General features: G+C 44.4%; 2 protein-coding genes across 2 annotated transcripts in view; both read right to left on the bottom strand.

The window, feature by feature from the left end:
- Window positions 1-24133, bottom strand: part of NLRC3 (NLR family CARD domain containing 3) — a 29675-nt gene extending 5542 nt beyond the window's left edge. Inside the window, exons 1-13 of the mRNA XM_026680760.2 lie at window positions 23654-24133; window positions 20478-20623; window positions 17511-19251; window positions 15423-15509; window positions 12923-13006; window positions 12388-12471; window positions 11518-11601; window positions 7595-7678; window positions 5684-5767; window positions 4296-4379; window positions 3613-3696; window positions 2685-2768; window positions 1032-1115 (exon numbers count right to left, since the gene is read on the bottom strand). Of these exons, the coding sequence (XP_026536545.2) occupies window positions 1032-1115; window positions 2685-2768; window positions 3613-3696; window positions 4296-4379; window positions 5684-5767; window positions 7595-7678; window positions 11518-11601; window positions 12388-12471; window positions 12923-13006; window positions 15423-15509; window positions 17511-19251; window positions 20478-20484 (2591 nt within the window). The 5' untranslated portion in view covers window positions 20485-20623; window positions 23654-24133. The remainder of the gene's footprint in view (window positions 1-1031; window positions 1116-2684; window positions 2769-3612; window positions 3697-4295; window positions 4380-5683; window positions 5768-7594; window positions 7679-11517; window positions 11602-12387; window positions 12472-12922; window positions 13007-15422; window positions 15510-17510; window positions 19252-20477; window positions 20624-23653) is intronic.
- ANTKMT (adenine nucleotide translocase lysine methyltransferase) overlaps window positions 1-27157 on the bottom strand; it is a 144937-nt gene that overhangs the window by 36240 nt on the left and 81540 nt on the right. The gene's annotated exons all lie outside the window — the stretch shown is intronic.

Below are 27157 nucleotides of genomic sequence, written 5' to 3'. Positions count from 1 at the left end.
TGAGAGACAATAAACACAAAGGATTAGTTTACTTCATGGCTCAAGGGGTGGAGATTTGACCATTATAGGCTCAAAAGCCTGACAAAACCCACAATGGAAGAACAGTTTTGAAGAGGATGAAGATTGTGGAGGTGACTTCTTGGATTAGAGAAAAAACACTATCTTGGTTGATAGAACAGAATATTGTTTATTGGCCAAGGGTGATTGGACACACAAGGAATTTGTCTTTGGTGCAAATGCTCTCAGTGTACATAAAAAGAAAAGATACATTCGTCAAGAGTCAAGAATCATCAGGTACAACACTTAATGATAGTCATAGGGAACAATAAGCAATCAAATCATACTAGGAAACAGTTAATATAAATCGTAAGGATGCAAGCAACAAGGTTACAGTCATACAGTCATAAGTGGGAGGGGAAGGGTGATAAGGAGTGAGGAGAAGATTAATAGTAATAGTAGTGCAGACTTCGTAAATGGATGATTGACTGGAAACAGAGTTTTTTTCATAAAGTTAGTGTATCAGAACTACCTATACCTACCTGACATCTTCTGACCAGCCAAGAATTCTTTTGAACCAAATCAAATCCACTTCTCTTCATTCTGTTCAACGGATGCCTTTGTGTGAGGATTCAACATGGTAGCACCAACTTTCTTGATGGTTACCCAGACCCGTACATGCTCTGTCTAATGGCTGCCTTCACACCAAGCTAAACTTGGTGAGTTTTAACCTTGGTTAATTTGCTTTGTCAATTAACATGCTGTGCGACTTCCTGACTGTTTTACTAGTTTATGGTTAGCTGTATTGACTAAGTCAAAATGAGGCATTCTCAATGACTGTGTGCCATTGCTGGGATATTTAATATTAAATATTGAATATGTAATTAAAACAGGGCCATCTTAAAACATTCTGCTGCAACACAATTCTCACATGTTTACATCAATCCCGAGATTTTAGAAAAGCGGATTTCCCCCCCCCACCCCACCCCATTCATTGCAAAAACTGTTCATCTTAGATTTAGATGCAAACTTACTCCAAGATGGTTAAGCTCCTGTTGCATTGCAAAGCTAGATTCAGGGCCTTAGCAGCTTTGGCCTGAATGAAATTCCACTGCAAGCTAAAAGAAGAGAGAAGAATCAGAAAGAAAGCCAAATCTGGATTGTATCAGTTCATAATGTGGATGCTGTGGGTCTGAATTAGTCCCCTGGCATGGAAAGGGAGAAAGTGGCTGCCCCATTCTTTCTCCAAAGTCCTTTTCCCAAATCCTCCCTTGAGTGATGTTTGGGATTACAATTATCCAAGATGAAAGAAATATTTTTTTGGGGGGGGTGTTAGAGCCAAAGTAACTTTTTGTCTCTTAAATAAATATTGTTATGACTACTATTGTGAGACAACCCAGGAGCAAAACACAGAACACAGAGGTTTTGTCCTTTAACACTGGTTTATATACAAGACTGCTATATACATACATACACATGTTAGGCAAATGCCAGGCAAGCAATCAATCTTCAACTCTACACGGAGAACTACAATGGGGATAGAACACGAGGAGAGACAGATGCCCTCACATGACCTCCCTTATATAGACAGCTTCTTAAAGTGGCAGTACCCTGCTGACTCATCCTCAGTTCGTCATCTTGGCTTACAGCCTTACAGCAGCTGGTCAGCTATTAAATCTTCATTACCTTAACGAGTATCTTATATGCCCAAGGATATTCCTTGGACAGCAAAGGTGACTAACAAACAACTACTGGAGCACATAACACCCAGACATATAACTGGAAGGCAAAATCACAAAACTGCATCTTGCTTATTTTGGTCATGTCATGCGGGGGATTTCACTGGAGAAAGCAAGTATGTTTGGAAGGCTTAGAGCTAAAAGGAAAGCAGGCCACCAAAGAAGATGGTGTCTGGACACCATCAGAGCTGACACAAACCAGAGCACAGAACAAGTCAAAGAAATGGGACCTGACCCCATGGAATCACCAAGAACCAGACATGACTGAACGGTTAATATAATCGCCGTCATGTCCAAGGAGCAGCTTCAAATTGTTGAAAGTGATTTGAGGAATTATTTTACCGACAAAGAAATAAAGGGAGACTAGTATAGATCTGTGTCAAGCTAATTTAAGCTCTATTCAGCCAGCCATACCCTTCTGGGATTCGAACCCGGGGTACTTATATATTAGGTAGATGCATTAACCTCCAAGCCACTGGCTCTCCTAGCTTTGTTGGCTATACCTGGGGAGAGATTTTTCATTAGGGCAACCTGGTCTACCCAAATATGGGATGGAACATACTGCTTCCAATTTCGCCTTTCAGCCCCAATCCAGGGGCCTTCGCAGGCAGTTCCTTTCATGACAAACTATTTTGAGGAAGCAACTTTGCAAACGGACAACAGGCTTCAAAGTTCAAGGCGTTATGGATAACTCCTACCTTTTTTGTGAGAGGCAGAGGTTACGCTGTGGAGAAAGCCCTCCCCATCCCACTATTTTAATATATATAAATTTTATATATTTATAATCCCCTGGAGTAGGAAACTCAAGAGCATCTTGGGAGCTTCCATGCCTGCTTGATGTCCTGCATTTGGCTTTGCTTTTCAGAAGATTTTGAGGCCTAAAACCCAGGATGAGGCCATGCCAGGAAAGACAGCAAATGCCACCCTGGCATCAATTCCATAACTCACTGCAGAGAAGTGAGGGCTTGGTTCTCCTTCAACGCCTGGGCAATGGCGTGGATCCCTTCGTCATGCAGCAAGTTGGCCGCCAAGCTGGAAGAAACGCCCAAAGAAAGGAGGGTTTAAAAGGTGCATGGATGCTGTTGAAGATTTAGGTATTTCAAAATGAGGGTATTTCAAAATAATATACTCGTTGCTTCCTGGCTTCTAGCCCCATGCCTTTAATTGCAACACCAACTTGGCTCTCCAAAGTATCAAAGCAATAAGTCTAGATCATGGTTGTCACACAGGCGCTTTTTCAAGAGGCAACTGGACTTTCTAGTTTTTTTTCTTTGAAGACATTTCGGTGCTTAAGAAGCTGAAGAAGCTTCTGGGATAGAAGTGAAACATCTTCAAAGAAAAACCAGAAAATCCAGTTGCCTCTTGAAAAAATCAAAGCAATAATTAAATAGCATCCAAATTTTTTAATATGGTGCTGTTGCAAGAAGTTTTGCTCTTCACATTTAGACCCACGATAAATCTTTTTGAGAAATATCTCCCTAAGATCAAGTGTCCCAATAAACCAGTGAAACACATCCTCAATTCAAATAGCAACTTACAGTGCACAGAATGGGACAACTTGCACAGCCAACTCGCCGTGGCCAACTTTCTACAGTCAACTCGCCACAGCCAACTTACCGTGGGACAACTTCTCTGCAGGACAATTTAACAATTCTATTTCATTATTTAAAATAAATACAATTTTATTTTAATTTCTGCCATTCACATATCATTCTGACCCTCCTTTTGCATCCTTTAAGCTTTATAATGATTCTATTCCACTTTTTCTTTGATATTAGTATAACTCTTATCCTGTGGTGAGTTGGCCATGACAAGTACAACCATTCATTGCAAAACAGACATGCGAAGTTTGAAGTTGAACATGGAAGGGACTCACTCCAGATTCTTCAGGGTACAATTAGCTCGCAGAGCATTGGCGATGGCTTGTGCTCCCCCTTGGCTTATGGAGTTTTCCCGTAGACTTTTAAAGAAAAGGAAGAGGAAACCATTAATGGTGTTTTCTTACTATCTTCGTTTGGTGTGACACTCCAGTCTGTCTTAAGAACATAGAAGAGGATGGGGAGATCTGCATCCTTATGGTTCCCCTTTGTGATGATTTAATAGCTAATTGTTTTATTTACACGCCCCCAACAAGAGTATGAAGTCGTGGGCACGAGAAATGAATCATCCAGATATCCTAAGCATCGGATAATCTTTGGGGAGATATAATATTATAAGTGTAAGTGTGCCGATGGAAGAGAAGATTCATAATTCAGGTTGAACTGCGGGGTCTTTGGGGTTCTCTGAGCTTGGTGGTTTTGTTATACAGACATTTCATTGCCAAGATAGGTAACATCATCAGTGCCACTAATGAAATGTCTGCTAGAAAACAACCAAGCTCAGAGAGCACCAAGGACCTCACAAATACAAGTGTATAGAATCACCCCTGTTGACTTTGGCCAATGTAGTAAACAGTCAGAGCCAACGGTATATTCTAAATATTCCTCCTTTTAGAATTGTAGGCAAAGGTGAGAAGACTTCATAGGAGTTAGCACTGGGCATATCACAGTATGGACTTACTTGAGGCTGGTGAGACCTTGGTTGCAGCAGAGAGCACGTGTGAGGGCTGTCACTCCAGTGTCGCTGATGGAATTGCTCTGGAGACTGAAATACACACAAAACCCAGGAAAATGAGAAAGATGCGCTAGATAGATCTCATTTGAATCGTATTCTTCCTGTTCTGTTTAAAGCTTTTTTTCACTTAACAACTGCAGTGATTAACTTAATAAGCCTGACAAAAAAGGGGGGGCTTAAAATTGAACTTGATTCACTTAACAACTGCCTTGCTTAGCAACATAAATTCAAGTCTCAATTATATATATATTGATATCCCATGTTTACTTTTTACAAACAACCCAAGCATATTTAACACATCTACCTCCTCCTATTTTCCCCACAACAACAACCCTGTGAGGTGAGTTGGGATGAGAAGAGAGGTGATCAGCTGGCTTTCATGGCTAAGGTGGGACTAGAACTCCTGGCCACCTGGTGATTGGCCCAAAGACATCCAGCTGGCTTTCATGACTTAATGTGGGACTAGAATTCACCACCTCCTGGTCATTCGCCCAAAGTTATTCATGGCTAAGACAGGACTAGAACTCACCGTCTCCTGGCGATTGGCCCAAAGTCATTCAGTTGGCTTTCATGACTTAATGTGGGACTAGAATTCACTACCTCCTGGTCATTCGCCCAAAGTTATTCATGGCTAAGACAGGACTAGAACTCACCGTCTCCTGGCGATTGGCCCAAAGTCATTCAGTTGGCTTTCATGACTTAATGTGGGACTAGAATTCACCACCTCCTGGTCATTCGCCCAAAGTTATTCATGGCTAAGACAGGACTAGAACTCACCGTCTCCTGGTGATTGGCCCAAAGACATCCAGCTGGCTTTCATGACTTAATGTGGGACTAGAATTCACCACCTCCTGGTCATTCGCCCAAAGTTATTCATGGCTAAGACAGGACTAGAACTCACCGTCTCCTGGCGATTGGCCCAAAGTCATTCAGTTGGCTTTCATGACTTAATGTGGGACTAGAATTCACCACCTCCTGGTCATTCGCCCAAAGTTATTAATGGCTAAGACAGGACTAGAACTCACCGTCTCCTGGTGATTGGCCCAAAGACATCCAGCTGGCTTTCATGACTTAATGTGGGACTAGAATTCACCACCTCCTGGTCATTCGCCCAAAGTTATTCATGGCTAAGACAGGACTAGAACTCACCGTCTCCTGGCGATTGGCCCAAAGTCATTCAGTTGGCTTTTATGGCTAAGGCAGGACTAGAACTCCCCGTCTCCTGCTTTTTAGGCTGGTGCCTTAACCACTAGACCAAACTGTCTCTAGTCTCTTTCCAAGACAAAGAAAAAAATCACCCCAACAGATAGAGACCAGCAGGGCGAACCACTTACTCCAGGGTTAGGAGGGTATGATTCAACCTTAGTCCTTCAGCCAAAGCTGCCACACCCTGGTCGCCAACACAGTTTCCCGACAAACTACAAAAGGAAGAGAAATGAATGGAAGTCAATAAGTCACCGGTTGATTTAAGGCTGTAGAAGGACACTTTCACAAACGATTATAAATCAAAGTTCTCATAGATTTCCATTCCATCTGATGGATAGGGTTATCATCCCACAAAGGGAGAAAGAGATTTATTTATTTAAGACAATTTATATGGCTGCCCAACTAACTCTTAGGATCTCCGGGCAGCTTGGAAAGATAAAAAACTCAATAAAATTACAATAAAAAAGCAACAACCCCACCCACCCTCACCTCCTTGGCAAAAACAATCAACCAAATAAGCCATTTGATGGGCTCCGTCCTTCTCTGGAGTCCCCAGACCTGTTGCAACTAGCCTAAAGGTAAAGGTGAAGGTTCCCCTAGCACACCTGTGCTACTCGTTTCTGGCTCTAGGGGGCAGTGCTCATCTCTGTCACAAAGCCAAAGAAGAGCCAGCGCTGTCCAAAGACGTCTCCGTGGTCATGTGGCCAGCTGGACTAAACGCCGAAGGTGCACGGAACGCTGTTCCCTTCCCACCAAAGGGGTCCCTATTTTTCTACTTGCATTGTTTACGTGCTTTCGAACTGCTAGGTTGGCAGAAGCTGGGACAAATAACGGGAGCTCACTCCGTTACGCGGCGCTGGGGATTCGAACCACTGAACTGCCGACCTTTCTAATCGACAAGCTCAGTGTCTTAGCCACTGAGCCACCATGTCCCATAGCATGTACACACACACACACACACACACACACACACACACACAGAGTGTATACACCAGCATGTTTCACAGGACTTCAGGGCCTGTGAAAGAGAATAGGATAGGATAGGATAGGATAGGATAGGATAGGATAGGATAGGATAGGATAGGATAGGATAGGATAGGATAGGATAGGATAGGATAGGATAGAATAGAAGATAAAATAGAACAGAACAGAACAGAACAGGAATAGGAAAGAATAGAATAGAATGGAATAGAATAGAATAGAATAGAATGGAATGGAATGGAATGGAATGGAATGGAATGGAATGGAATGGAATGGAGTATAGAGTAGAGTAGAGTAGAGTAGAGTAGAGTAGAGTAGAGTAGAGTAGAGTAGAGTAGAGTAGAATAGAACAGAACAGGAATAGGAAAGAATAGAGTAGAGTAGAGTAGAGTAGAGTAGAGTAGAGTAGAGTAGAGTAGAGTAGAGTAGAGTAGAGTAGAGTAGAGTAGAGTAGAGTAGAATAGAATTAATAGAATTCTTTATTGGCCAAGTGTGATTGGACACACAAGGAATTTGACTTGGTGTAAATACTCTCAGTATACATAAAAGAAAAGATACATTCATCAGGAGTCGAGAATCATAAGGTACGACACTTAATGATAGTGTGAAAATAGGGGCCAATCTTTTCTCCTCAGGGAGGATGTTTCCACAAGGAAGGAGCCACCACAGAGAAGGTCCTTCTTCTTGGTCCTATGAGATGGACCTCCTTAGGAAAAGGGATCTGTAGTACTCCCTGCCTCCCTGCTCTAGTGAGTTGGGTAGTAGATGTGACCAGGAAAAGGCAGAAGATTCAACCTTGGCACATCCTGTTCCCAAACGCAACCCTTCCGGTGGCTTGCTGTGTGGTTGGAGTCCCACAATAGGTGTGTGGCGTCCTGATTCCCATATAATGTGACCGAGTTCACGCTACAATGCACATATTATTTTCCCCTTCTGAAAATCCCCATGGATTTGGATCTTGCAAATGACCACCATCTATGGTTAATTACCCCTGCCCCGACCCCCTTGCCCCCCCCCCATGACTAAGGGGGTGGGGCATTCCGTTTCTCACTCCTCACATGAGGTCCTTGAGCCCCCAGTTCCTCTTCAGGGCTTCGGCCAGCTGCTTTGAACCCTGCGGTCCTACCTCATTCTTCTGGAGGCTGGGAAAGGAGAAGGAGAAGGTCATCGTTAATGGGTCCAGACATGGAGCACTGTCCTTCTAAGTCAGGGGTGGGCAACCACGGCCCGCGGGCCACATCCAGCCCGTTGGTCATTTTAATACGGCCCGCCTCTGAAAAAAAAAAAAAATTCCCTCTGGAAAAAAAAATCGGGCCGGCCAAAAAGAGACCCCACGCCGTGCGCCAAAAATCGCACACACAACACTTCTCGGCTGGTCTCCTCCTCGGCCATACAGAACAAACAGGCAGAGAAGGAGGAGACCAGCCGGCTGGTTGGGGGAAGCTTGCGCTGAAAGAGGCAGCTACTAATCTCCAGCTTTGCTCCGCTTCTCCAATGGTCCGGCACCACCCTGTTCTATGCGCCGGCTGCTCGGACTTGCTGGGCCTGACACATAGAACAGGGCGGCGCTGATGTTGGAGAAGCAGAGCGGAGCCAGAGATCATTAGCCACCTCTTTCGCAGCACAAGAAGCTCCCCCAACTGGCCAGCTGCTCTCTTCGTTCTCTGCCTCTCCCCTCTTGCTCCTCACAGTTGCCCTGAGCTGGTGCAGTTCTTTACTTGGGCAGCCAGATGTCCGCAGCAGCGCCCGCAGCAGCAACAGGCAGTTCCGCCTGGGCTCTGCTCAGGCGGCTCCAGTCCTGCGTTGCCTTGGGAAGGGAAAGGCAAAACCAGGAGCCGCTGAGCCTGAGCCTCCGCTGCCGCTGCTGCCGTTGCAAAGCACCGCCACGGCTCTTCCTTTTTGCCTTCCTTTCCCGAGGCAACACGGGACGAGCCGCGGGAGACGCGCCGGCGGTAGCAACTCCTGACTCAGGGGGCCTCTGAGGGGAGGGGAAGGAGGAGAAGAAGGGGGAAAGGGGCGGCGATTCCCAAAAAATCTTATGCTGACCCGGCCCGTCTGTCAAATTTTAAAAGTCAATGAGGCCCTCGAGCCAAAAAGTTTGCTCACCCCTGTTCTAAGTGGTGACTCTCTACTTCAAAAGAGGCCTTGGATATTTAGGATCAGGAAAAGGTCTTTTCCAATTTGAGGAAGGGTATGTCACCAACTCTCCCTCCCTCATCTGTCTATCTAACTGTCTGTCTGTCGTCATCTCTCTCTCTCTCTCTATCTTCTCTATCTGTCTATCTATCATCTATCCTTATCTTTCTATCATTATCTGTATATCTATCATCTGTCTGTCTATCTGTCTATCTCTCTAATCTATCATTATCTATCATTATCATTATCTATCTATCTATCTATCTATCTAATATATCATTCTCTCTCGCTCTCTCTCTCTCTCTATCTATCTATCTATCTATCTATCTATCTATCTATCTATTTTCTGAGGTTTTCACGGGTATTTGTATGTAGATCTTTGGTTATTCGGTTTCTCCAGATAAAATTGGAAGTATCTAGGCAACAAGATACTTCCAATTTTATGCGGGAGAAAACCCGAATAACCAAAGATCCACACATATATATGTATATATATCTATATCATTATCTATCTAATCTATCCCTTTTCTGTCAGTCTGTCTCTCTATCTATCTATCTATCTATCTATCTATCTATCTATCTATCTATCTATCATCTATCTATCTATCTATCTATCTATCTATCTATCTATCTATCTATCATCTATCTATCTATCTAATCTATCTATCCTCTATCTATCTATCTATCTATCTATCATCTATCTATCTATCTATCTATCTATCTATCTATCTATCTATCTATCTATCTATCTATCTATCTAATCTATCTATCTAATCTATCTATCTATCTATCTATCTATCTATCTATCTATCTATCTATCTATCTATCTATCTATCTATCTATCTATCTATCTATCTATCTATCATCTATCTCTATCCATTTATTTGTATCCCATTTTTATTATTTTTCCATTAAGGCGACAAATCCTCCTAATCCTCCCTCCTCCTATTTTCCCTACTACAACAACCCTGTGAGGTGGGTTGGGCAGAGAGAGACAGAGTGGCCCAAAGCCACCTAACCCCCTTTCAGGGTCTCTCGCTTTCTAGCCTGCTGCCTTAAACCATTGGACCAAACCTGGCTCTTTTAACACGATGCCAAGGAGGAGGAGGAGGAGGAGAGCAAAGGAAGAGGGCCTCAATGCAAAATGGCTGCTTTGGAATAGCGAACAAGCCCTCCAGCAGCAGACGGGCGTTGATGGTCCATCACTGCAGAGAAAGGGCTGGGAGGGATCGGGACCTCCCAGCACTGCTTTGGAGCAGGGGACTGCAACTTTGAAGCAGGGGACTGCACTGCTTTGGAGCAGGGGACTGCAACCTTGGAGCAGGGGACTGCAACCTTGGAGCAGGGGACTGTACAGGCTTTGGAGCAGGGGACTGCAACCTTGGAGCAGGGGACTGCAACCTTGGAGCAGGGGACTGCAACCTTGGAGCAGGGGACTGCAACCTTGGAGCAGGGGACTGCAACCTTGGAGCAGGGGACTGCACGGCTTTGGAGCAGGGGACTGCAACCTTGGAGCAGGGGACTGCACTGCTTTGGAGCAGGGGACTGCAACCTTGGAGCAGGGGACTGTACGGCTTTGGAGCAGGGGACTGCAACCTTGGAGCAGGGGACTGCAACCTTGGAGCAGGGGACTGCAACCTTGGGAGCAGGGGACTGCAACCTTGGAGCAGGGGACTGCAACCTTGGAGCAGGGGACTGCACGGCTTTGGAGCAGGGGACTGCAACCTTGGAGCAGGGGACTGCACTGCTTTGGAGCAGGGGACTGCAACCTTGGAGCAGGGGACTGTACGGCTTTGGAGCAGGGGACTGCAACCTTGGAGCAGGGGACTGCAACCTTGGAGCAGGGGACTGCAACCTTGGAGCAGGGGACTGCAACCTTGGAGCAGGGGACTGCACGGCTTTGGAGCAGGGGACTGCACGGCTTTGGAGCAGGGGACTGCAACCTTGGAGCAGGGGACTGCACTGCTTTGGAGCAGGGGACTGCAACCTTGGAGCAGGGGACTGCACGGCTTTGGAGCAGGGGACTGCACGGCTTTGGAGCAGAGGACTGCAACCTTGGAGCAGGGGACTGCAACCTTGGAGCAGGGGACTGCACTGCTTTGGAGCAGGGGACTGCAACCTTGGAGCAGGGGACTGTACGGCTTTGGAGCAGGGGACTGCAACCTTGGAGCAGGGGACTGCAACCTTGGAGCAGGGGACTGCAACCTTGGAGCAGGGGACTGCAACCTTGGAGCAGGGGACTGCAACCTTGGAGCAGGGGACTGCACGGCTTTGGAGCAGGGGACTGCACGGCTTTGGAGCAGGGGACTGCAACCTTGGAGCAGGGGACTGCACGGCTTTGGAGCAGGGGACTGCACGGCTTTGGAGCAGGGGACTGCACGGCTTTGGAGCAGGGGACTGCAACCTTGGAGCAGGGGACTGCACTACTTTGGAGCAGGGGACTGTACGGCTTTGGAGCAGGGGACTGCACGGCTTTGGAGCAGGGGACTGCAACCTTGGAGCAGGGGACTGCACGGCTTTGGAGCAGGGGACTGCAACCTTGGAGCAGGGGACTGCACTGCTTTGGAGCAGGGGACTGCAACCTTGGAGCAGGGGACTGCACTGCTTTGGAGCAGGGGACTGCAACCTTGGAGCAGGGGACTGCACGGCTTTGGAGCAGGGGACTGCAACTTTGGAAGCAGGGGACTGCAACCTTGGAGCAGGGGACTGCACGGCTTTGGAGCAAGGGACTGCAACTTTACGAGTTGTGGACTTCCAACTCCCAGAATTCCTTAGCCAGCGCATGCTGCCCGGGAAGGGACAGAGTGCAAATGATGCCACGTGGCAACGATGGGTGCAAACTCACTGCAGTGTCATCAGTGTTTGGTTGCTGGCGAGCACCTCGGCCAGGCCTGCTGCCCCTTTGTCCTTGATCAGGTTGCTTTGGAGGCTGGAGGAAGAGAATGGCTTGTGAGAAGACATCCGGTCAAGCATCCAGGTAGTCCTCAACATACAGCCCTTCATTCAATGGTATAGGTTCTCCTGCTTGAGCAGGGGGTTGGACTAGAAGACCTCTAAGGTCCCCCTTCCAGCTCCTATTCTATTCTAAATTAGAAACCATGCAAAGTCACAACTCTGATGAAAATAGGGGCTTATGACCAAATCCTCCCATCTACGACTGTCATAGAGCTGTGGAGCCGTGGCGGTGCAGTATTGCAGGCTAACTCACGGCTTGTTGCCAGCAGTTCAATCCTGGCCAGCTCAAGGTTGACTCTGCCTTCCATCCTTCCGAGGTCATTAAATGAGGACCCAGATTGTTGGGGGTGACAGGCTGACTCTGTAAACTGCTTAGAGAGGGCTGGAAAGCACCGTGAAGCGGTATATACATCTAAGGGCTATTGCTATTGTATCCCCACACTCCTCTGATCAAACTTTGATCGCTGGGCAACCAGCATTTATTTATTATGGTTGTCACATCCTGAAGTCAATTTGTGATCATCATTCGTAACCTTCCCAGCCAGCTCCGGACAACCAAAGTCAAGGAAGCAAGTTGAATTCCCTGAACAATTGCATGATTCACAACAACCACGGTGAAAAAAATAAATTGGGCATGATGCCTCATTTAACATCCGTCTTGCTCGGCCATGGAAATTCTGCTCTCAACTGTGGTTGTAAGTTGAGGACTGCCTACACAAGGCTTGTGGGTTCAAGGCCGAGAAAGTGGGGTTGTCCTTACTTGAGCGAGAGCAAGTGTTGGTTGTTTTTCAGGGAGTCAGCCAGCGCCTTCGCTCCGTTGGGCCCGATGGCGTTGCCCCGAAGACTAGCAGAGGGAAAGAGGGGAAAATTAGCCACACGGTGATCATCTCTGGACTCTGCTATCATCTTGGAAGCAGGATTTTTTAAAATGCTTTTAAAAATATGATTTTTTTTAAAGCAGAGATAGAAGTTTCTCGGTTGAGGGTGGATCTCTCATCCCACAATCAGGAGACTAGATAGAGACTGATATTTCTCTCTGTGGACTCAAGGGGAATCTATCTGCTGAATAAAACTTCTCATTGGCAACAGGAAGGGCATCCGGCCAGTAAACAGCCGGATTCAGCTCCATTCAGTGGCCCAGTCTCTATCCCTGTAAGGGATTGTGGGGTTGTTCAAAGAAGAGGAGGATGATGATGAGAAAGTTTTCTCTGTTGGGGCAGGCTCAACTCAATGGCAGCCAGTTGCCGACCCCTCTCGAAGCGCCACAAGGTTTTTTAATCCCATAAAATACTTACTCCAGCGCTAAAAGGCTCCTGTTGACCATCAGGGATTTAGCCAGAGCTTTTGCTCCTTTGGTGCCAATCTGGTTTTCTGCCAAGCTGCCCAAAAAACAGGTAATTTAAAAAAATTAAAGGCGTTTTAAAGGCGTTGTTTTTTTTTTTTAATCTCTCAGTTCACTAGTGAAGGCCAAATATGGCTTTTTAGGCTGGTGCTTCGGTATGTATTTTATTTTCCAATGAGACAAACCGAAACAGGAAGATCAGAAACAGATAATCAGAGTTGGAAGGGTTGGGTCTTGTCAAACCCCAGGACCCTACCTTTACATGGGTCCTTCTGAAGCCCGGTGGCTCCCCATTCTGTATATAGGTGGAAGGGACCTTGTAGGTCATCTAGTCCAACCCCCGCACAAGCAGGAGACCCTACACTATTTCTGACAAATGGCAGTCCAGTCTCTTTTTGAAAGTCTAAGTAATGATCATTTCATTACCATTTATCAGAATATTCAGACAAAAGGGTTGCCTCTCATTCAAAGAGGAAACCTCAATCCTTAGCTTACTTCCTCTTTTATAGTTAACATAACAAAGAAAAATGAAAGTTGATCAGACAGGTAAAAGGAACCTCCCCTTTGCACAGGAAATCAGTGACATGGAGTCAAACATGTTACATATTTGCATCCCATAGTATTATGTATTTTCATTAAAATGAGGTCTGACGTCAGAAAGGGGAGATTAAACCAAACCCCAATTGGTACTAACCAACTTTTTATTATCTGGAACTAACCTCCAGCTTGTTTATCAGTTTAGAAATGTTAGAAGCTAATTAACCCAAACATCATTTTAAAAGAGAAAAAAATAAATAACATTAAAATACAAAATAGCTATGTTAGCAGTGTGCCGTAGCAGCCAAAAAAGCCAATGCAATCCTAAGCTGCATTAACAGAGGGATACAATCAAGATCAAAGGAGGTACTAACACTAATCTCTAAAGCCTTAAGGCCACACTTAGGGTACTGCACACAGTTTTGGTCACCACATTATAAAAAAAGTTGTTGAGACTCTAGAAAAAGTGCGGAGAAGAGCAACCAAGATGATTAGGGGACTGGAGGCTAAAACATATGATGAATGGTTACAGGATCTGGGCCTGGCTAGTCTAGGGAAGAGAAGGACCAGGGGAGACAGAAGAGCAGTCTTCCAATATTTGAGGGCCTGCCACAGAGAGGAAGGAGTCAAGCTATTTTCCAAAGCAGCCGAAGGCCAGACAAGGAATAATGGACGGAAACTGATCAAGGAGAGATTCAACCTGGAAATAAGGACCAATTAATACACCAAGACAAATTACTTGTGTGTCCAATCACACTTGGCCAATAAAGTATTCTATATTCTATATATTCTAGAAGTCTTGCAAGATATTTTGTTATCATCTCCTTTTTACAGTTGTCTGTCTATCATGATCACTCTTGACCTTTATCTCAATTTGCACTTTGCCTATAGAGCCAGCTATGACCTCTACTTAACCCCTACATGGCCCCATGGGAGTCTGACAACAGCCAATAGAATGCATGTTCTTGCACAGGAACAGGAAACTCAAGGGCAAAGCCCAAGAGAAGGTATAAATACCACCCACACTCAACTCCATGTGGTCAGCTGCACCAGAACTACAAACATGTCAATAAATATACCATCTTTCCAATTAATCCCCAGCCTCCATTTTGTCTTTCTCCCAGCTTGGAACTGAACCAGATGGATATTTCTTCCCACACCATCTAAAAAAATGCCGCGCTCAATTGAAGCAACTACAACCCAATCATTTACAAGACAGTTTCGATCCCTATCTATAAGAAATTATTCCTCAAAATATAATCTTCTTTTCCTTCAAATTATAGTGTCAGAGAAGGTATCAATGGTCATCAATCATAAGAAACTGCATTATGAAGTATTTGTCCTTTATTGCCTTACAAGTAATATAATAAAAGGCTTGGAACATCAAGAATTTTTTTTGTCCTGTCTCAATATGGCACTGCTAGAAATCAACAGAGATAGGATCAAGATAGACCAAGGAAGGAGAAGCAGAAAATGAGCCATCTCCTCCATCTCGGTTACGAGGTTGCAATCTTATTGCTATGATTTCATCCCCAAACATGGATATTTTCTTCCCCACAAAGGGGATAATTCTGACCGCTACTAATCATTTCCAAGCATGGAAACAGAAATCATCACGCATTTTTTTCCCCGGGCACCAAAAAGGCTCAATTTTTAAAAACAGCAAGCAACACCATTTTTAAGCATGGAATTCCACCTCACATCTCGTCCTAACTGTCCATTTTTGCATTAGGGTTCAAAAAAAATTTTTTGCCTCTCCGGGCGCCGTTTTTCCTGACCGTGGATAAAATGCTCGTGTTCAATCCTCTACAGAGAATAAGAGAGAGAGAAAGAGAAAGAGAAAGGAAATAAGGAAAGAGAAGAAAGAGAAAAAGAGAGGGAGGGAGAGAGATAATTGTCCTGTCGATGAGAAATACCTGATTCTTTGAATCTGACAGTCTTTACCACTCAGCACACTGCTGAGGAGATCCATGGCCGTGTCTTTCAACTGGTTGCAATCCAACCTTGCAGGCAAAAAAAAAAAAAAAAAGGAGAAAAACAAAGCATTTCCCATTAATCCAAGTTGGAGAGAAGGAAGAAATTATCGGATTATTTGGATTATTTGAGCGCAGATAGTGTCAGCCTCAAGAGATATCCATCCCTACCTATCAAGATATCTCCGCTCCTAATTATGGCTCATTTGTTGCTATGCTTTTTACTTCTCTTTCGGCTGTCATGAAACGGTGGGAGGGGGAATCTTGGAAGGGAAGAAGGCAGGAGGTGTTTTGCATTCCTTTGCTGGGTAAAGAAAGGGAGGGGATTCTTTGTTGTAACTTTCCATTTCTCACTAACCTCTGTCCTTTTTTATGCGCAACTCGAACTTTTATCAAAATATGTCAAGGTCACTGACAGTAGCCTCATCATCACCTAGAGATGACCACATGATCCTATTCAGAAGTTTTAATTGGAAGAATCATTTGATCTCTGGAGGGGGGAGCAATTCTATCCCTTTGTATATGCATTTACCCGCCAATATTTTAGTTTCGAATTGATTCTGTTGCTACCATTCATTTTCCAGTAAAAGATAAACTCTGCTCTACCACAATGGAGTCTGAGTATTTCTTTCTTGGGATTTAGAAGGAGCACAGTCTGACAGATAGAGAAATAGAAAGTTTCCAGTGGTTGTGAAAAGGGGGCTGGGTGGTGGTGAACCTAGGCGATAATCTGTCTTGAACCTATGTCGAATTGTTGGCTTGAAAAGGAAGATGAAGACTGGACAGAAGAGGGAGTTTCAAATTCTAGTTTTCTTCAGCCAGATGTCTGTGGAGATTCTCCATCATCCAGGTCTCGGTTGTCACAAAGATGTTCTTTCCCCCCCCAAAAGGCAATTAGACTTTCTTGGGGTTTTTTTTTGTCTGGAAAATGTTGCGCTTCTTTTCCAAGAAGCTACTTCTGAACTAAAGAACCGGAGAAGCTTCTTGGATGAGAAGTAAAATGTTTTCAAACAAAAAAAAAAAAAATGAAACAAAATCCAAGCAAGCCCTTTGAAAGAAGAAAGCACCTTTGGGACATGAGCCATAGAAATTCCCAGATGCAATCCAAGAAGGGTTATTGGGGAAGCGGGGTAAAAGTACTGAACGAGAAGAGGGAAGGTCCAAGTTTTAATTCACCTCTGCCATGGAAGGTCCATGGGGATGTTGGATCTCCCTCTCAACCAAGGAGGTGTGATGGTGTAGTGGGGAATGTTTCTGTTGTGGGAGAAAATACCAGGAGGGAGAACTTTGTCCACCACCATGGACTCCTGAATGAAAGACAAGATATGCCTCTAATAACTATCTAAATCAGGGGTGTCAACCTTGGTAACGTTAAGCCTGGAGGACTTCAACTCCCAGAATTCCCCAGCCAGCTTTGCTGGCTGGGAGTCTGGGAGTGAAAGTCAGCTTAACGTTACCAGGTTGACACCTGATCTAAATCAAGGGTCCTCAAACTTGGCAACGTTAAGACTTGTGGACTTCAACTCCCAGAATCCTCCAGCCAGCTTCCTTCTTGGATTGCTTCTGGGAATGTCTATGGCTGAGGTCCAGAGGTGCTTTCTTCTTTCAAAGGGCTTGCTTGGGTTTGTTGTTATTGTTGTTTGAAAACATTTTACTTCTCATTCAAGAAGTTTCTCCGGTTCTTTAGTTCAGAAGTAGCTTCTTGGATAAGAAGCGCAACATTTTTCAGACAAAAAAATAAACCCCAAGAAAGTCTAATTGCCTTTTGGGGGGAAAGGAACATCTTTGTGACAACCAAGACCTGGATGATGGAGAATCTCCACGGGCATCTGGCTGAAGAAAATTAGAATTTGAAACCCCCTCTTCTGTCCAGTCTTCATCTTCCTTTTCAAGCCAACAATTCAAGGTAGGTTCAATTCTGGGACTTGAAGTCCACAAGTCTTAAAGTTGCCAAGTTTGGGGACCTCTGATCTAAATAATGAAGCTCTGGAGAGCCTCGTCTCGTTTCAAATCCTGGATAATAAGACCTACCTGAGACTGCGGCAGTAAAGAATCTGAGAGAGAAGACTTTGCAGGATGCGATAAGTGAGACAATTGGAGAGATTGGCTTCTTCCACACACGCCTCGGATGTCTGCAGAACGTAAGCCAAGGCGGAGCAATTCATGGGGGTCAACGTTCCAGCTAAGTTCTCGGTTTTCATGGCCTCCTCAACGTTGGCAGCCACCTCTGTGTGTTGAAGCTCATGTAAGCACCGCATGAGGTTCACAGTCCTGCAGGAGACCACTTGGTCCACTCCCAGGAAATTCTGGAAGAGGCCCACCACATGACTCCAGTAGCTGTGGTGTTCGTCCCTCACCAGGAACCAATCGGACAAGACTTTGTTTACCTGTGAGGAAAGGAGACCCACAAGGAAGCGTATAAAAATGTCCAGGTGTCCATCCTCAGATTGCAAGGATCTCTGGATGGCATTTTTTACGTGGTTGACAAAGCCCAGCTTGGGCCAAGACATGCCACTTTCAACAAAGAGGTCAAAGAGGGCACGCTTTGCCACAGAATAATAATAAGTAGCCGCTAGATATTCCTGAAATGTTAAGTGGGAGAAATAATAGATGCTAGAAAATGGAGTCTCTTCCTTAAGCAAGATCCTACTGGTCAAGCTGAAGTGAAGGGAAGAGAGGTCGACTCCATAGGCTTTCATGTCCTGCTCAAAAAACATGTACTTTCTCTTGATGAGGCTATAGAAGGCCAGTCGGCCCAACCCATTCATCATCTTCTTGTAGTTGTTCACCATTGGCTCAATCCGGAGGACTTCCTTCTGCTTCCCTTGCCAATCACCGCACAGCAATATTTTAAAGTAATAGGAATAGATTTCCGACAAAGTCTTTGGGACCGCTGAAGTTTCAGGAGGGTGATCAGTCCTCGTTAGAAAATAGCCCATCGACGAGCCACAGATGCAGCAAAATGCTGGCACAGTGCAGAGAGCATACAAGGACCTGTTGTTCTTGAGATGTTGCATCACACCATCTGCTAAGCTTTGGTTTTCACTGAACATGTGGTCTAAATAGTTTTTGATTTCTGTATCTCCAAAACCTTGTACTTCGGTCAATCGGTCCACAAGACCCCCTGGGATTTGGGTGGTTGCGGTTGGTCGGGAAGTAATCCAGACGGATACCTTTGGCAACAGGTGGCCTCTGATGATGTTGGTGATTAGGTTGTCCACTTGGGTTTCCTTCTGGGAGTCTGTGCAAACCGTTGCGTTGGAAAAATCTAGAAGTGTCTTGAATTCGTCTAGTCCATCCAGGATCAGAAGCGTTCTGGCACTGCTCATGGGAAGAAGGCTCAGGTCCATTAAATGGGGGGCTGCCAACCTGACCAGCTTCTCAGCCGAGAGTTTTTCGTAAGCGTTCAGTTCCCGAAAGGTGAGAGGCAACACAAACGTGAAATTTTTGCTTATCTCCCTCTTTGCCCAGGCGTGGACGAAGAATTTGACCAAGGTGCTCTTGCCGATTCCTGCCACACCAATTGTCACTAAGACCCGCGGAGGTCTGTTGAACTTGGAGAGAGGCAGGAAGAGCTTCTCCAAGGGGATCTTTTTGGAGGTGTTCCTTAAGCCATTGGTGGTTTCAATCTGTATGAAATCGTGTTGCTTCTGCTGGAGATCGCTCAGCCCTTCCACGAGGAGGACATCGGTCAACCTCTCCAAAGGGATGAGTTCTGGGTTAGCACCACACCAGGTCTGAAGACCTTCAATGTGCCTTTGGACCACTGGTTCTGTGAAGAAAGAAGGAAGAGAATGACCAAGCAACCAGAGATTCAGGAATATCATATCAGGAATTGGGGCATTTGTCTAATAGGCCACAGGTGGCAGGCAAGACCTTCCCTATAGTTCAATAAGGCTGAAGCGGAGGGCTCTCTTCTAAATACACTCCTTCTTTTTCATGAATCAAACAGCATGAGGCTCAGCACTAAAAGCTACAAAGTCAGTTGCTTGATGTTTAAGACTTTGAAAGTTATACTGGTAGTCCCCTCCAAAACTCTGAACTGAAGGGACTGGAGACAATTCTATCAGTCAGTGTTGGCTTCAATGGGAAAGGGAAGTTCAAGTTATATCTTCTTGATATATTTAGAATCTCCCATATGGGGAAGAAGCCTAAAGCAATATCCATGCAAGGCCAGGAGTGGTTGAAGCATCTTGAAAGAAATGTGATCCATGGAGTAAAGTTTGTTTTTTTGCTAAAAGTTGTTTTCATCTTGAGGTTAAAGACTAGCAGGACAAGCTCTGCAAAACTGTCAAGATGACTCACATACAAAAGCATTTTTCTTAACCCTCAATGAAGGAGGAGGATGGGGGAGGAGGAGGAGGAAGAAGAGGAAGAAGAGGAAGAAGGAAGAAGGAAGAAAAGAAGAAGAAGAAGAAGAAGAAGAAGAAGAAGAAGAAGAAGAAGAGAAGAAGAAGAAGAAGAAGAAGAAGAGAAGAGGAGGGAGGAGGAGGAGGAGGAGGAGGAGGAGGAGGAGGAGGAGGAGGAGGAGGAGGAGGAGGAGGAGAAAGAAGAGAAGAAAAAGAAGAGGAGGAGGAGGAGGAGGAGGAGGAGGAGGAGGAGGAGGAGGAGGAGGAGGAGAAGAAGAAGAAGAAGAAGAAGAAGAAGAAGAAGAAGAAGAAGAAGAAGAAGAAGAAGAAGAAGAAGAAGAAGAAGAAGAAGAAGAAGAAGAAGAAGAAGAAGAAGAAGAAGAAGAGAAGAAGAGGAGGAGTCACAAGATGTAAGCTATTCCAAGCTGTTTTTTGCAGTTGACAAAATCCTGTTAGTCAATTGCAAAAGGCAGCTTTATCTGGAACAGCTTATGTCCTGCGAGGATAACCTTAACACCGTCAAACAACATCTGCTTATTCCAGGTCTTTTCGGACTCAACAGGTGGGCAAAAATGCCAAATTCAGCCTAAACTTCTGGCTGACTGTGCAGACAACCATAATAAAATAGAGCGAGAATGTATCTACTCACCATCCATCAGAGGTTTGCTGGGATCATTAGCTGCAATGGGGCGTTGACTGCATGTAGCAGACAAATTCCACCATGTTCACCCTTCACAACCCTCTACTTGATGCATCACATGGAAGGTCTTATTGGAAAAGTCCTTATCCATGATTCTGAAGGAGGAAAAAAAAGATTATTGCTAAGGCAGGAGATGAAAAGTTGCTGTTTTCAATCTTTTCAGTACATCACTATTTCTTCTCTTCATTTCTACTGTTATATGTTCTTCTATGGTCCTAATAAAAGGTGAAGGTTCCCCTCGCACATCTGTGCTAGTCTTTTTCGGCTCTAAGGGGTGGTGCTCATCTCCATTACAAAGCCAAAGAAGAGCCAAGCGCTGTCCAAAGACGTCTCCGTGGTCATGTGGCCGGCATGACTAAATGCTCACAGAACGCTGTTCCCTTCCCATCAAAGGGGTCCCTAGTTTTCTACTTGCATTTACATGCTTTCCAACTGCTAGGTTGGCAGAAGCTGGGACAAGTGACAGGAACTCACTCCGTTACGCGGCACTAGGGATTCGAGCCGCCAAACTGTCGACCTTTCTGATCGACAAGCTCAGCGTCTTGGCCACTGAGCCACCACGTCCCTATGGTCCTAATAGCAGCACCCAAATTTACCACCTGGCTGGTGCTTTATGGGAAGAAGTCAAAACATTGGAAGAAGAAAAGGACTTGATCAAGGTTGGCTCCAGGGAACAAAGACAAGAGTATGTATGTCAGCTACCTCTGAGCCTTACTCGTGAGACGGAAAAATACTCAGGATTGTGGTCTTCATACTAAAACACCCTTGTCCAGAAACCTGGAGCTCAGCAATTGCTGATGCAACATTCTCATTGCTCTGCTCAGTTGTGGGACACCTATGTTGAGAAGTTAAACTTTTTGTCATCCTTATACTATTGGACAATAAATGGGCAAAATGCACCACTGAGCAGAATTGGCTGGAACGGGGCTTTCATTTTTTCCTCCAGCGTCCTTACTTGCTTTTCTAATCACCTCCCATTGTTTCCCAGCAATTTCCACTCTTCATTCCTTCCCTGTCTCCTAAACTCACATTTATCATCTCTAGTAAACGATACTTTTTGGGCCATTTCCCTTCACCTAGACTTACGTTTCAGAGCTCAGCTGATGAGAAGCCTTGTTGGTGAGCAGGATTAGCAAGGAAAAAGCCACATGGAAAACAATGTTCTCGTACTCCCTACGTTGATGGATCACTGAATATACCTGGCACCATGTTCCAAGAAGACTTCACACCCATTTGCACTACTCAGGTGACCCTGAGGACACAGATCAACCTCCAAGTGGCCTCAACAACCCTCTAAAAGGATGCAAATGACCAGCTGTCCGCAAGGAGTATAAATCCTTCCATTCTCCACCATCCAGTCAGAGCTGAAGAAGCTTCTTGGATGAGAAGTGAAACTTCAAAAGAAAAACCCAGAAAGTCCAGTGGCCTCTTGAAAAAAGCCCCTTTGGGACAACAATATTTAATATTTCAAAAAAAGCAAAATGTTTTGGTCGTTAGTGGCTTGGGACAGCGAAAGAAAAAAGAAAAATGAGCTATTGACAATGATTATATTGTATTATTTTTCTTTTTTCACTTTGTTTCAATGTCCCTCTTTTCTGCACCTGTGTGCGCTTTACTATAGTCTTGAAGAACGGTTGAATGTGTAGGAAAAAATTTCATATTAAGGAGAAAAAGAAAACCCACATAGCTACGTCTGCAAAAGGACTCAAATAGTCCCCTCTCTTCAGGAAAAATATATATATAAAACTACTCCACCGAAAAGCTCTGCCAGGCAACCCAAATGGTGGCCGGACAGGACTCCAAAACAAAAACATGAATTTGCATTTTGTATCATAAATACCATTAACGATTCTCGCTCTCCATTTTGCGAAGCTTCCCCAGGATTTGATTCTTGTGATTCAGAGTTAAAGCTACGAATGTTTCCTGAAAACATCATTTTCCCTTGCTGTTGTACTAAATTTAAAACTGAACAAAACTATTCCTCACTGGTTGCACATCCCATGTATACATCTCCACATCAGCTGCCACAAGATGCTATCATGTGACTGCTCTGAGTAGACACACAACCATCTTAAGTTTTGAAGGAACAGGCCAAATCTTGGCTACCCCGTTGTCAGGAATAGCTTGCCCATCTTGTAACTTTGGGCTCCCTTATCGGCAGAGAAATTTGAAATAGTTTTTGCTTTCTCCTGTTCTTTTTAAACCCCACTCCCACCCCCCAAAATACAGGTTATGACCACAAGTGAGCCCATAATTTCCGTTGTGAAGTGAGACACTTGTTAGGTGAATTTTGCCTCATTTTACCACCATTCTGGCTACCGTTGTTAAGCAAATCATTGCAGTTGGTAAGTTAGTAGAGCATGGTTGTTAAATGAATCTGGCTTCCCCATTGACTTTGCTTGTCAGAAGGTCGCAAACATTGCAACCGTTGTAAATATGAGTCAGTTGCCAAGCGTCTGCATTTTGATCGCCTGACCATGGGGATGTTACAACGGTCGTAAGTGTGAAAAATGGCCATAAGTCCCCTTTTCTTCAGTGCCGTTGTAACTTTGAACGGTTACACAATCATATGAGATTTAGCTGGAAAGGACGAAATAAAACTCCAAGATGGACCCTGCAAAGATCAATTCTAAAAGAGGATGAACTGTAGATCTCAAATGGAAACTGGGGTTCTTTTTCAAAGAAAATAAGAAAGAAGACACATCCCTATAAATTCTCTGGGACACAGCAAAGACTTACATGAGACGGGTGGCCATAGCATACATGGCAAAAAAATAATAATAAAGAAAAAAAAGCAACAACAGAGAACCCTAGAAGGAGAGTATAAAAGATTGGAAACAGAACTCCAGGAAGAACCACAAAAAAAAAAAGAAATTTAAAACAGCAAATGGACCTAATCAAACACATCTACTTGAGAAAGAAGAACTACCACGACAACTAACAAAGACAAAACAAAACTTCTTCGAGAATGCCAATAAACCGGGAAGATGGTTAGCCTATAAACTGAGGAAACAGAGAGAAAAAAAAGTTGAATCACCAAATTACAGAATGAACAAGGGAAGATATGCCATCAGGAAGAGGAAAAAAATTAATAAAAATTCAGGGGTTCTATGAGGAATACTTACATTTCTTGAAGTTCCTTCGGGGCTCCTTGAAACTTTCATTTTAAATCCAAACTTCCAGCTTATTGAAAGCCACACTTCTGGATTTTGAGCACTTCACTTTTGAATATGTGTCCTTGTTTAGAAGTTTTGAACAAAGAGGTCCTGTCTGGATTCCATGGTTTCCAACCACTGAGAGTTTTTATGATAAAAGGTAGATCCAAGTGTCTTTTGGGATGCCCTCGGTCCAAGAATAAAATTGAGATGAGGCTAATTCGTGTTGCAAAAGGCAGCTTTTTCTTGTCACTGAATTGCCGACATGGTTCCAGTAACGTTGCGTTATCTTTTTTAATGATTTTTTTTTTTTTTGGTTCAGAGTTTCACTATTCGCCTCTTCCTGTGCTGTGGGGTCTAATTTGATCTTCCTTCCTGTTTGCTGCATAGGCTACAAGGCAACCTGGTGCAGTGAGGTAGCCACCAAGGAGCAACGTGACAGAGAGTGAACCACAGTGGCTTGGTGGATGCTACCAGACTGTGGCAAAAAGGAGGAGGAGGAAGGAGGAAGGAAGGAAGGAAGGAAAGGAGAAGGAGAAGAAGAAGGAGGAGGAGAAGGAGGAGGAGGAGGAGGACGACTATGGGGTTCTTGGTGATAACTGAGCTTGGTTTTCTTGCAAATGTTTCATGACCCAACTAGGTAGCATCATCAGTGCTAGTAGAAGGTAGGGTTTGTGGAGAGGAAGAGGAGGAGGAGGAGGAGGAGAAGAAGAGGAGGAAGAGGAGAAGGAATAATAATAATAATAATAATAATAATAATAATAATAATAATAATAATAATTATTATTATTATTATTATTATTATTATTATTATTTGTGTTATTATTATTTGTGTCACAACTACCATCTGCCTGTAGCAAAGAACTGGTGGGATCATAAGCATGAGAAATTGGTTGAAAATGAGCATGCAAAACTACCGTGGGACTTCCGAATACAGACTGACAAAGTTTTGGAACACAACACCCCGGATATCACGATTGTGGAGAAGAAAAAAGTGTGCATTGTCAACATTGCCATACGTGGTGACAGCAGAATCGACAAGAAACAACTTGAAAAAGTCACCAGATATCAGGATTTGAGAATCGAACTGCAGAGACTCTGACATAAACCAGTGCAGGTGGTTCCAGTGGTACTCGGCGCACTGGATGATGCTGTGCCTAAAGACCTAGGTAAGCACTTAGAAACAATTGGCGCTGACAAAATCACCATTGGTCAGCTGCAGAAGGCCACCTTACTAGGATCTGCTCACATAACCTGCCGATACATCACACAGTCCTAAACGCTTGGGAAGTGTTCGACTAGTGATTTGTGATACGAAACCCAGCATGGTTATCTCGTTTGCTGTGTATACTGTCATTTTTGTGTAATAATAATAATAATAATAATAATAATAATAATATGGGGTCTTTGGTGCTCTCCGAGATTGGCTATTTTCTTGCAGACGTTTCATTTCCTAACTAGGGAACCTCAACACTGCTAGAAGGGAATGGGTGGAGTTGAGGAGGAGGAAAGTGGAAGGAGGAAGGAAGAAGGAGGAACGAGGAAGGAAGGAAGGAAGGAAGGAAGGAAGGAAGGAAGGAAGGAAGGAGGAGGAGGAGGAGGAGGAGGAGGAGGAGGAGGAGGAGGAGGAGGAGGAGGAGGAGGAGGAGGAGGAGGAGAAACCACCTCCCTTTCGATGTGAAAAGTCAACTAGCTTGGACTCCATTCAATCAATTCAGACTTAGGATTCCAAAAGCATAGAATATCTATAGCTCAGGGTTGAACGGTGAGGTCCCCATTGCTCTCCGGGATTGGTGGTTTTCTTGCAGACATTTCATTACCTACCTAGGTAGCCTCATCAGTGCTAGAGGGAGTGGGGTTTCCTCTCTATTTATATCCCAGTGCCAATAGGAGAGAATATTTGTAACTCAAGGCTGAACTCTGGGGAACCTGATGCTCTCTGAGCTTGGTGGTTTTCTTGAAGATGTTTCATTACCCAACTACGTAACATCAGTGCAGCGCACAATTCATTTTGTAGGCATCTTGCTCAATTTTTTAAAAAATTATTCCTTTGGCACATTTGTAGGTCCATTTCCAGTGGATTTGAACGTGCAGGTCAAGACAGTTTGGGTAAAGATTTTACTTTTAATAAAAACAAGCCTCTGTTATCTGAAGCAGGTCTTGTTTTCATTTATGGAAGGTCTCTTAGGAAGTTGCTAAGCAAGCTGTTACCTTTATCTATCTAATAAGTTGGAAATACAGTAAAACATGTCTTAAATCATTCATGCAAAAGGGTTTTTATTTTTAATTTTATCAAGAGTTTTCTTTTTCCCATGCTTTTATTTTATCCAGTTTCCTTTTTTTTCATTTCACAATCATATCCATCCACAGAGTTAGTATGGTGAATGAAACCAGACCTGTTTGGTCTTTTGGATCAGGGATCGCCAACCTTTTGGACCTCAGGGACCACCAAACTCATAATTTTAAATCCCAGGGACCACTAACAGGTTCTGTGGGTGTGGCCTAATTTGTGGGTGTGGCTTGGTGGTCGTAACTGGCTGGGTATGGCTTGTATGTAAATATTATAAATATTTATATAAATATTGAATTTTTTATTTAAAAAAGAGCAACTTTTACCCAAAATCAGGCAAAGCAGGCAGGCAGATTGAGTTGATCACTGAATCATTCAGTGATCTATCTTGGCTTTGGGCTGGCTCAGTTTGTCACATAAATTATTTGCAGCAACAAACTCAGGGGGCAAGGGAAGGGGGGGGGAAAAGGGGGGGGAGTGGGGGGAAAATAAAGGAGGAGAATATATAGGGGGGAGGGGGGGGGGGGGGAGGGGGGTTGAGTTTAAAAATATTTAATAAACTATATTGGGGGGGGCATCGGCTAGCTCAGTCTGTCACATAAAATTTGCTTGCCGTGAGTCTGCACTGAATAACAGAACCTTCAGTCCTAAGGGAGGTTCGGCTGTGCCCAAAAGCAGAGCCGAAGATCTAAAGACTAGCTAGAAAACAAGAAATTTCCTGCTTCCTATCTAATCTAAATCTCCCAGCTGATGGTCGGAAAAAGGAAAAATAGCAATTTAGCAGGCAAGTTTGCCAAGTAAGGAGTGAGTGGGCAGGGAGGGTTCCCACGAGCCATGTGGGCAGCACAGCCTTGTGTTTCTGCGCAGCCTGGATAAATTGCTTTGGGGGGGTGCTCTGGGGGTGAGATTTCTCTGCAACCCACCAAAATTTTCTCATGGACCACCAGTGTGCCACCGCCCACTGGTTGGCGACCACTGTTTTGGAGCAAGGAAAAATTCGTCTCCATGGGCTGAAAACTACTTGATTCCATTCTGCTTCATATAATTAATTGATGGCTAGCTGGTTATTTTAAAATTCACAACTTTTTAGGAATCAGTGACCCTAGGTTCAAACACAGAAAGCCAACCAGTTTGCTGATGATGCATAATTGGGCTGGATCCAGATGTTACTAACAAGATATTGT

Source organism: Notechis scutatus, chromosome 12 (genome assembly GCF_049901735.1).
Source record: "Notechis scutatus isolate UNSWTSFEM ecotype Mainland chromosome 12, rNotScu1.2, whole genome shotgun sequence".
NCBI lineage: Eukaryota > Metazoa > Chordata > Lepidosauria > Squamata > Elapidae > Notechis > Notechis scutatus.
This window is presented reverse-complemented; position numbering and strand designations above follow the sequence as displayed.